The following is a 10778-nucleotide window of genomic DNA, read 5'->3' on the forward strand; positions in this document are numbered from 1 at the left end:
CAGGGCCCTGTGGCTGCACATTCCAGCCCCGGGCCCGCTATCTAGGCTGCCTAGCGGCATGAGGACCTAGTGCCCCTTGCCTGACTGCCACCCCCATGCAGGCTGGAACTCTGCCAGACTGCAGAGAACTCTTTGCAAAAGCACAAAATTTGCTGGTTTCTCTGTTAAAATTTAAAAAATCCACATTTTCTTCTGGTAAAGGGGGAAATCCTTATTTTTCTCCTTTTTCCCCGTGGGAAATGGAAAACCTGGATCCCTGATCATTACTATTAATGCCAGGAAAGTGGGCTGTATGTATGATGACTGTGGATACATATAGCTTTATCTGCATGGGCAGAGCGATACTGGTCTGCTCAAGCACAAATTTCACCACGATGGGCTGCTCAAAAAAGTTTAGTATCACATTTTCACGCACCTCAAATTCAAATGCTCAAACTGTTTTTCACACCGTCCAAGAGACATGTTTGGATAGTGAAAGATTTTAAGAAAATCAAATAACCAAGAGCAAAAGTTTAAGAATGCAAATATACGTAGCTGAATGAAGATGGTTACTTTTGTTATGACTAACTAATTGTTTTGCAAATTTAGTTTTTAGAGAGATTCATCAGTAGAACTAAAGTTCTAGCAGCTATTATTTGTTCATTATCTGCAGGATCAGAGATTTCTGGGCCACATCTTTTGCCCGTGAGAGCACTAAATGAAGTATTTATTGGAGAATCTCTATCATCCAGGTATGTTGAATTTGTGCATGATTAAACTACACGGACTGGCACTTTAAACAAAAAAATTAAAGTATACTTTTTTGAAGATTTCACAAGTAATCAGTATTGATATGCTTTTGCTGTCACATTTCTCTTTAGTCCATGAATATTTCATAGTGATCAGGTTTCTCGTGTACCAAGTATGTATTTACCAGATCTGATCAGACAGTTGAGTGACGTGAATTTAATCTTGATTTCTTCTATTTCTCTGGCTATTCTTTTGGCATCTGTTCTTCTCCTATGCCTGAGGGGTGCACACAGGGCTTCATCCTCTATCCCTCCCTAGCTTTACACCCTTGCGTTGGGTGGTGTAATAGACTCACATGGCTTGAGCTGCTGTTTATGCTGGCTTTCTGATCTACCTGTCTGTTCCTAACACGTGTCCAGTCCTATATTGCCTTCTGAATGTCTTGCCATAAGTTTGAGATGGCCAAAACTGAACTCCTGATGATTTATCTTTCTTTCCTCTGTCTCCATCAGAGATGGTTTCCCCTGTCCATTAGAGAATGTCTGACACTTTACTCTCCTTCTTCTACATAACCCATCTATATCAAATCTTGGAACTACTTTTTCTAGGAAACCACTGAGGTGATCCTTTTTGTACTCCTAAACATCTGTCTGTGATACCAATCAATTTATCATGGCAAGGCTGGGTGATATGGGCAAAATTGTGTGCGCGCTTGCAGGGGTGAAATTAAAATCTAATCACAAATCAGGACCTGGTCAGTTACCACTTTTATTTGTATGTTATGTCCCATTCCCCTTACTTCCTCTCTCTGTTTTTACCTTTAGAGTGTAACTTCTTCTTGTGTTTGTACAGTGCCTGGGACATTGTGGGTGCTGCTGGAAACATATAAATGTTCCATGAGCGCTTAATCTTCCATCTGGACTGCAACTTCAGACTGGCAGAAGGAACTAGTCTCAAAGCATGATGTACCTTTTTGCTTTCTACAAGTTCAGGCATACTTCTACCCAAGATGCTAAGTTTCCCTGTCGCATTCTCTGTTCAGTCTTGAAACATACAGTCGCTCATGGGCAAATGCCAATACTTCTCCATCTCCAGTTACTTTTGAGCATTGGATGTATATTATAACATAATGCTCTTTGGTTCCATTTTATTCCACAAGCACTGTTAGACATTCTACCTTTAGGAACATGTCCTGGAACAAGGATTCTTATAGCAAAGAATGTGTGAGTTGACAGTCTTCTGTATAATATACTGTGACACTGTTATCAATTATACTGATATGTATGCAGTGCTTTGAAATCTAAATTCTGATAGTAGAGGGACAAGTATTTTATAACCTCTGCGAGAAGAAAAATATATGAGTGCTTGTTTAATGTTTGGCCCAGGAGAAGGAGAAAATCTAGTCGGTAGAACCCTTAGAGATCCCTTCAGGATCTGTTTCAGTGGGTCAGTAAAGAAATGAGTAAGGGTATGAGAATAGCTGTCTCTATTGCAAACTTGCTCCCAGAGGGTGCAAGTCCTATTGCTTTGACAGATTGGTCTATTTTATTTATGCCCCGTTTCACATGTTTTCAGTTAGTTCCGTTCTTTTGTGTTGAGCTCTTTTAAAAATCGGCCCATACAGAGCTCTAGGTTCAAACACACAAAGTAAACCATTAAGACCAATGTTCAAGAGGAATATTCCTCCCAATCTATTCAGACCAACTTCATCATTTTTTTTAAAGCAGCCTGTTCATTCAACACTTCTAAGAATAATGCATGTTCTGGAATGTAACTCAGATGATGGCAAAGAACGTTCTCTCAGTGTGACTGTTATTTATCTGGAGGCTTTATCATGTGGCTAGATAGGACTTTGCAACTAGTACTACTTCATTTCAGAAACTCTAGCCTATATATGTTTCGTTGGAAGTTTGAGACTTGGAAGTAGTTTCCTAGACATAAAATAGACAAAAGGATATACCAAGGTATGAATAAAATTGCACTGAAACCTGGCCACTTCCCAAGATTTAAACCTAAGAAGAGAGTACCACATTCACTGTTTAGGAGGAACTTGTATTGACAAGCAAACCCTGCTAATCACAATTCAGCCAAGCTATTTGTGAAGAAACCAGCTGGATTTGTAGCTATTGAAGTAATCAAGAATTCAACTTGAAGCACTGCTATTACTTACTGATAAGGAAATGCCCACCACCTAATGTTTCCTGACGTAATTTTATGAGACCAATAATCAACATAAGCACAGTTTATGCCATTATTCAACAGTGATACAAAGCAGGTAATATATATGTAATTCCATTTCTGAAAATGCAGCCAACCCTGCTCTGCTCAGAATTGTCACCGTATATGAACTACAAAGTCCCTTGCACAGAATACAATATAAAAGGCATCAGCAGAAAAGCTGTCATGTTGAAATAAGGAAAAATCCTGGTAACTTCAAAATCCTAGGTTAAAACACCAGATGGAAACCGTTGTAGTTGCACCTCGAATTCAAACTCAACATTGTGTGAACTGGACAATTCTGTCAGGCTTCTAAGAGTTCAACCCTGATTTCTTACAGTTAAAACATAATGTTGAAATTATTTTTATCCTAGCAATGTAGATTGCTCTCTCATGGCAATTTCTTTTGCACAAATCCAATGTAGCCACAATTTCTTAACATGCCTACAGATCAGAAATATACTGTACAAAAATCTGTAGTGAAGTTATCCATATTTGAATTTGGCCCTTCTAAATTTTTACATGCCTGATAAGGCTGTGTGTTCTGTCTTATTCAGGGTGAACTATAAGTCCTGCAAACCCAGTTTTAAATTCTCGCTTCATAGGGCCTCCTACTATGAGATATCTGTTGATGATGGTCCATGGGAAAAACAGAAGAGTTCAGGGCTCAATGTCTGCACTGGAACTGGATCAAAAGCTTGGTAAGTTTTTGATAATGAAGTAGTGATTTTGGAACAAATGATCTGAAATTTTTAAAACTATTCTTCATTGTACTTGATTGATGCAGCTAATAATCCAGCTTCTTTTGGGTTGTGAATTGCCAGAGCGTGAGCATTCTCTCTGAGCAATAACTGATGAAGAATTTTTTAAAAATCTGCATGTCCAATGTATGCTAAAGGACCTTGCCCCATACCATTGCCCATCTCCCCTCTTTGTTCTTCTCAATTAAAAAGGTGTTGTCTTTTTTGCTGTAGGACTCCTATTTAAAATTAATAAGACTTGTCTGCACAAAATTTACTCTGGTTTAATATATTGTATGAGTTTTAATGTAATTTAAAACCAAAGCAACTTCTGCATGAAGGCAGAACTAAGTATAACTTTTATTTTCCTAAAATCTTAAAGAACTACATGGACTATGCATGAGCATCTTGTATTTAGACAAGCTGCTCTGTTTGTTTGATAGTGTGTCTAGCAAGACTTTAAATTCTGTAGCAAACTCAGATGAACTTAAGAGTTTGAAATATATAAATAAAAGGTTTAGGTATGTTCTAATATTTATTTCAATTTCTATTACTTATATAGTTATATATGTTTTAGTCTTTATTTTGCTGCAGAAATTGGTATTAAAACTGCTTAACTCTTACTATACAAGCTATTGGGGATGAAACCAGAGGATTAGTAACTTTAAAAGGGGAACTGTTGTGGTGAAGTAGTCACTTAACAATGATTGTATCAAACTTAAAAACCCATTTAAGATTAGTGGGGCAGGTCATATAAGGGTTTCAGCATACTGGGGAAAAAATACTGCGCAGATTTGTACTACCTCACATTTTAGTTGGATATCTTTTACAATACTTAACATTATCAGCATTATGAGTGCAATTCTGACTTGAAAAGATGAGAATGTGAGTAGGATATTTGGGTACCCAAGGAATTTTAAAGCTATTCAAGTATAGATTTAAGGCCACTCTAATAAAGTCTATTTGCACTGTCAGAATAGTGTAAAAAAGTGTTCTTTTTTAGGTGACTGTTGGGTCCAATAAGTAACTGTAAGAGAGGAAATGGAGGGCGGGAGAGCGCAACAGAGATAAAGGTCCAATTTGTGTATAACTTGCAGGTATAGAGGTGAATTTTCATTTGGACTTCATAATAATTAGGTTCAACGCTTGCAAGGTGGGTCTGCATGTGGTGACAAAGGCAGAATCAAGACCATCTGGGTGACTTCACTTCAGTTGTGGATTATTAGGCTTTTCAAATGAGGTGATTTTTTTTTTTTTTCAATCCCAGAGTAGTCTTGCACACTTGTTCTAAGGCATTTTCTGGGAAGGTTAACTTGTACCCTCAGCCTTGATTCCATTTTGATCTTTTTTTTCTTTGTATCTATGCAAGAGGCTTTTTTCTTGGGATGTTTTGTTTATCACACAGTATTCTTACTTCTCTGTTTAGGTCCTATAATATTAACAAGGTAGCAAACCAAGCTGTTGAAGAGATCCTTAAAATTGGTGAGTGGGCAGTATGATATAACATTACAGGCTAGTTTTGTCTGAAGATATTTGTGCCTAACTGGGAACTCTTTCTCTGGTTCAACAGTTAAAAAACATGGGAGTTTGAATCTTCCATTGAACAGGGAATTTATACAAAAAGGTGAGCGAAAAGAGAGATTTTTCTAGTAGTTTTATAATAAGGTTGAATAATCCGAATTGGTTGTAATCTGATACTCTGTATTTGTTTCATAGTAGTGCAAAGGAGTGTTCTTTTCCTGAAGAACATTGGCTAAGCCCATTTTAATTAAATGCACTGTTTTAGATAATCTGAAATCCAGGATTTGTTATCCTTTGTGTACCAGTCATAGGCATTTCAGAGCTTAACAATTTATAGCTAATAGAGTAGAACCTGGTAGGGCTGCGTGAAGCTTCAGCTGCTAATTTGATTTAGCCCAATTCAGAGATTCGGCCACTGAATCGGGAGACCCATTAATCTCTCCGAATTGGAGGCTTCCGATTCAGTTCAGTTCAGTTCAGTTCAGTTCAGAGACAGTCAACGTTTCGGACATAGACACAGCTTTAAATATCTTCTCTTCATACCTCAAGGTACCAGGCAGCTCGTGAATGCTGAGATGGTGGGGCGGATGGAGCATTCCACGGGTTTGGCAACTGGTGGCTCCTGGGTCTGGGGGGGCACCCAGGGTCCTCCCGCAGCTGATCACCTAGCCAGCAGGGCACAGGGGGAGTACTTCTGGTCTACTTCCAGGTCCACTACCAAGCACGCGGGGGGGCCCCCCCACACTCCTGTAGGACACTCCATCCGCCCTACCATCTCAGTGTTCACAAGCTGCGCCTGGTACCTCAAGGTATGTAGAAAAAATATTTAAAGCTGTGTCTGTGATCAAATCACTGATTCTCCAAATTGGCATAGAATCTTCAGATTCGGATTAGGCTGAATTGAATTGGGACAACACTGATCCGAATCAGCTAACTGAATAACTCCCCCGAATCAGGCCGAATCTGAATCTAGTATGTCCCACTTCACACCCCTAGAACCTGGCTCAGGTTTTTCACAGCCTGGTTAGTTCTCAGCAGGTTGCTCAGTTGTTTCCTGCAGCTATTACTTTTAGAGTGTGCTGTGTAAATCGCACCAGTGGGGACTGCAGTAATGCGAGTCACAGGCTGCAACACGCCCCTTTCCTCCAGGCATTTCATACATAGCCCCCACCCTCACCCCACACGCACATACATAGGGCACCACGCCATGTTTTCCCTGGCACCATGGGCTGCCCCACTCTACTCCCTAGGATGGGAGTAGGAAGCAAAAGCTGATGGTGGTGTGGGGAGCCTAGAGACCTCCGCTGCAGCAGCAGCCAGAGATAATAGGGAGGCAGCAGATGGGTAGGAGCCTGGGGCTGCACATAAAATCTTTGTGGGCTGTGTGCAGCCCCTGAGCTGCTAGTTAGACAGCCCTTCTTTAGAGGGTACTTTTCCACTCTGCTGTAGACCAGTATCAAATCTGATCAAAGAAGTGGCATTCTTTGAATAAAAGCTGCAGTGATCCTATACCACTCTGTATTGTTTGACTGATTTATAGGCCCTTTTCTGCACAGGGGGATGGGAACCTAACCCTGAAAACTGTTGGGTTCTGCTCTACTTTGAAAATGAATCTAAGTTGAGAGTTAGTCAGTGACTAGTCAGGGGAATGTCTCTTCCTGTAAAGTTGAAAATGTTATTTGACCTGAACACTTAACTAGCTTAAATATCAGGTATCTAGATGCAAGGTTTCGATAGTTATACATTTCCCAAGCAGAGGGGCAGTATCTCTTAAAGAATGACTAATTGCTCTGGAGAAAATGATGATTCAATTTCTATATTTACAGTAACAAATGAATATAACGACTCCCTGCTCTATAGTCCAGAAGAACCAAAGATGTTTTTCAGTATTCGAGAACCTATAGTAAACCGGGTTTTCTCAAGCAGTCGGCAGCGTGGCTTCTCTTCAAAGTAAGTATTGTTTACAGTTGTTTTACTTCAAATATTCAGTGACAGAAATAGAGAACAGGTGTGCTTAAATCCCCTCCTGCAGGTCAGATCCAGCCCACAGCCCCATGTCATCCAGCCCGCCAGGCTCCCCATGGGTCCAGAAATTTGTCAGTGGTGGGAGAAGAGTGGCACCACTCCCTTGCCACTAACTTTCTGGATCCATGGGAAGCCCTGGGCCCTGCATGCTGGATCAGGTGTTTGAACCCAATTTACAGGGGTGGTGCCTGGCCCCCAGGACCCAATCCCAGTGTGTCGGGGTAGGAGGAGTCGGTGCCATCCTCTCCAGGGACTAAACTCAGTGGGAGGGGGTGGTGCTGGGTCTTGCGGCCCAATCTGGGTTCATGGGGCTTAATCTGGCTTTGCCCCACTCATTTGGCCCACAGGGCCAACAGGTTGAACACCTGTGATATAGAATAAAATAAATAATCCAAAATTTGACATAAACATGCTTGATATTTCTAGTTTGCTTCCAAGTAAAATACCCAAATCCCTCAAAACAAAGTGATATGAAAATTTCTCACATAAGGGTCTTTGTTCATACATCATGTTGCACTTCGACAGAATAAATGAGTTCTTTGTACTTTTTATGGAGTGCATTGAAAATGGTAAGCAAGCAAATATACATGTTAATTAGCAAGTCAAACTGTACTAAATTAAAGATGGAGTACTTTGTTTTTCAAATGGCTGTCAGTTCTGATTTGAATCTATAAATCTATAGGATCTAATGATCAAATCCTCAAGTTAAGAACAAGCAATCAAATTGAAATATGAAGTTGATATCTAAAGGACTGTACTTTTATAAAATGAAAGAATTCAAGGAGGATCCACATTCCTTTATCGTGAGAGCCCAACCTGGGTTCTAGTTAATGCAGTATATTGAGTTAACTGATGAAGAGCGTAGGTGTTTGCCATTAGGACCTAAGGCTGCTTGCAGATGTTAAACAAAAAAAACCCTATGCTTTACCTGAAGAAGCAGTGTGTTACTTAGACCTAGCTCTGCAGCATCTGTATAATAGATTGGATGCTTCGGCAGGACTTTTTGGCATTTATATGTAATAGCTGATTTAATCAGCAATTAGCTCAAAGCACCAAAAAAGCCACACTAAAGCAACTGATCTATACAGATGTTGGGCTAACTGGGTTCAACTAATGCAGTGCCTCTTCTGGGCATGTACTGGGCTTGGTACAGGGGCATGCAGAGCTAACAGCAAAGCACATTTTTGTTTTGTTTTGTTTTTTTTAACTTCTGCAAGCAGCCTAAATATCCGTTCTGGTCTTAGATCTTTGCCAAGAAGAGTTGCCCAGTGCAGCTGGTGAAATCCTTTGATTTCACGTAAAGTATGTTTCCAAGGACTTGCAACAGCCCCACTTCACCACTTCTTCCTCAGTATCACAGTTGCTGCCAGCTGTCAAATAACAGTTTTAATTTCACGCTGCCTTTTTTTACTCTTTACATGCACTTAACATACACAGTGGGTGATTCAACTATACACAACAGCGGCTTTTGAATAACATCTTGTTTTAACTCAAAAGAATCTAATTCAGTGCTAGGTTAGCATTTGCTTCAGGACATTGGTATACCAGGTGGATCTGGTGCCCATTACCTCAGCCAGACAGCTGACAATCTTCCAGGTATAAATACCCATCAAATAAGTTGTTTTTGGTATTTGGAAGATCACCTAATGATAACCTTTCATTACGTATTAATGAAAAATTAGAAGAAAAAAGATGGCTTCCTTTCCAAAAACTTGGGCGGGGAGGGGTTAGACATTACTCTTTGTAATTTCTTGGGATCTCTAACTCATGTAGTTTTATCTGGAGCCAGATGGCAGAGGTTTGGTTGATGGGAGCAGCTCATGTCTTTGCTGGTTGCATCGTGCTGATGCTGACCTATACTTGAGGTCTCAACTTCTTTAGCTCTTCCTCCTTAGCCCATCAAGGGAAAAGAGGGACATATACAGTAAGCTGTTGTTAATGGAATAGGAGAACGAACTGGGGTTTTTTGCTTTGTTTTTTTTCCTGCAGCCTTTTCTTTTTACCTGGATCACTTTGCATTTTGTTCTGGGACCAGTTTTCTCACAGGGATTATCTTTATGCCTTAGGTCACAGTGGGAAGGTTCATTGCTGAATGATTATTCCTCTTGCAAAACCAGCATGATTAACTGAAGGTCAGGTGATCTTCCAAATACCAAAAACAACGTATTTGATGGGTGTTTATACCTGGAAGATTGTCAATTGTCTGGCTGAGGTAATGGGCACCAGATCCACAACTGTCAAAATCATACCTAATGACCTTGACAACATCATGGTTGATGAGCAAGTCAGAGTTGTTAGATGTTTCCTGTAGCTCCAAGACAGTTGTTTCAAATTGGAAGAAAGTGAGGACTGGCCTGCTTCAGCCAGGTCCTCCTTTCCAAAAGTCTGAGGTGGAGGAAACCCTATGATTGCTGAAGTGCACAAAAGTGTTCAGACAGGTAAAAAAAGCTTGACTTTTTTTTTCTTTCTCCAGAGCAACTTATGAATGTTGTTTGTGAGAAATGAATGCTTCTCACAGGTAGGAAATAGGTTTTGAAATATGCTGACAAGGACTCTTGCATTATCTGCTGGACAGAAAAGATATGCAGAGAGAGGAAATATCAGGGACAAGTAGCCCCTGGGCATAAGTAGGCAGAAATGTATGTACTTTGGTCACATCAGGCATAGAAATGGAAGTACTCTCAGGGCTAAGTTATGGAAGGAAGTAATCCAGTGAGGTGATATATATGTGGTATGCAGATCACTGAGCAGTCGGCTACTAATCATGCAAACTGGCAGATTACCTAGAAGATTTCTGAAAATGCTCTTGTGATGTCACCAATACTCGGACATGGATAAGTGATATTACCTAATTGGCACATTCTTCCCATGCATACATATCTTTCATGACGATTACTTCAGTGTTATCAGCATTTTTAAATACTCTGGACCTTCTAGTGACAAAAAATGCAGAGCTAATATGAATTCATAACTTGTTTCCACAACTCCTGAGGAAAAAAATCACAAGCTGCTTTATATTTTATCAGAATGAATTCTACTCAGAATTAAATAATTAGGTTTCTGAAACTCAGCTTCTGACAATGTCCGTATGACATCAACAACACAGTCTCCTTTCTCTTACAACAGTGACTGTCAGACTAAAGCTGTTTGGGACCTTATAACACCTTATGTAGTAAACTGAATAAATGTTAGTTGGCTTAGTGTCGTTCGACTTAGTGGAGTAGTCACACCTCAAGGCAAAAAACCATCTCTGATTGTCCTGCATCTGCACAGTTGTGACTTGCACTAGAGGCTTGGTGAGTAGGGGCAGGGCTGGCTCACTGCTCCTGCCAGGAAGAGCAAGTGCCTGGGAAGTAGCAGGAGACACCATGACCCTGACCCGCTTGTTGCTTCCACTCGGCAGAGCGAGCAAGCGCTGCAGCTCCAGCCACTCAGAGCAGCAAGCCAGTCTGGGCACTGCCAAATGGGAGCAGTGAGCACTGCCATTCTGGAGCTGTTTTAAGACGTTTTCGTCAAGAAGTAGTTGATGTTTGTGTACTTTTATTT

The 10778-nt window shown here is 40.4% G+C and overlaps 1 protein-coding gene across 8 annotated transcripts in view; it reads left to right on the forward strand.

The window, feature by feature from the left end:
- NADK2 (NAD kinase 2, mitochondrial) overlaps positions 1 to 10778 on the forward strand; it is a 65002-nt gene that overhangs the window by 21440 nt on the left and 32784 nt on the right. For 6 of the 8 annotated variants that reach the window (XM_025213532.1, XM_025213531.1, XM_025213530.1 and 3 more), the window contains 5 exons: positions 653 to 731; positions 3504 to 3647; positions 5113 to 5168; positions 5257 to 5310; positions 7034 to 7157. In XM_025213532.1, coding sequence (XP_025069317.1) covers positions 653 to 731; positions 3504 to 3647; positions 5113 to 5168; positions 5257 to 5310; positions 7034 to 7157 — 457 coding nt within the window. The remainder of the gene's footprint in view (positions 1 to 652; positions 732 to 3503; positions 3648 to 5112; positions 5169 to 5256; positions 5311 to 7033; positions 7158 to 10778) is intronic. The other 2 variants (XM_025213527.1, XM_025213528.1) reach the window with 2 other exon arrangements.

The sequence above is a fragment of the Alligator sinensis genome, unplaced genomic scaffold (assembly GCF_000455745.1).
Source record: "Alligator sinensis unplaced genomic scaffold, ASM45574v1 scaffold175_1, whole genome shotgun sequence".
Lineage (NCBI taxonomy): Eukaryota > Metazoa > Chordata > Crocodylia > Alligatoridae > Alligator > Alligator sinensis.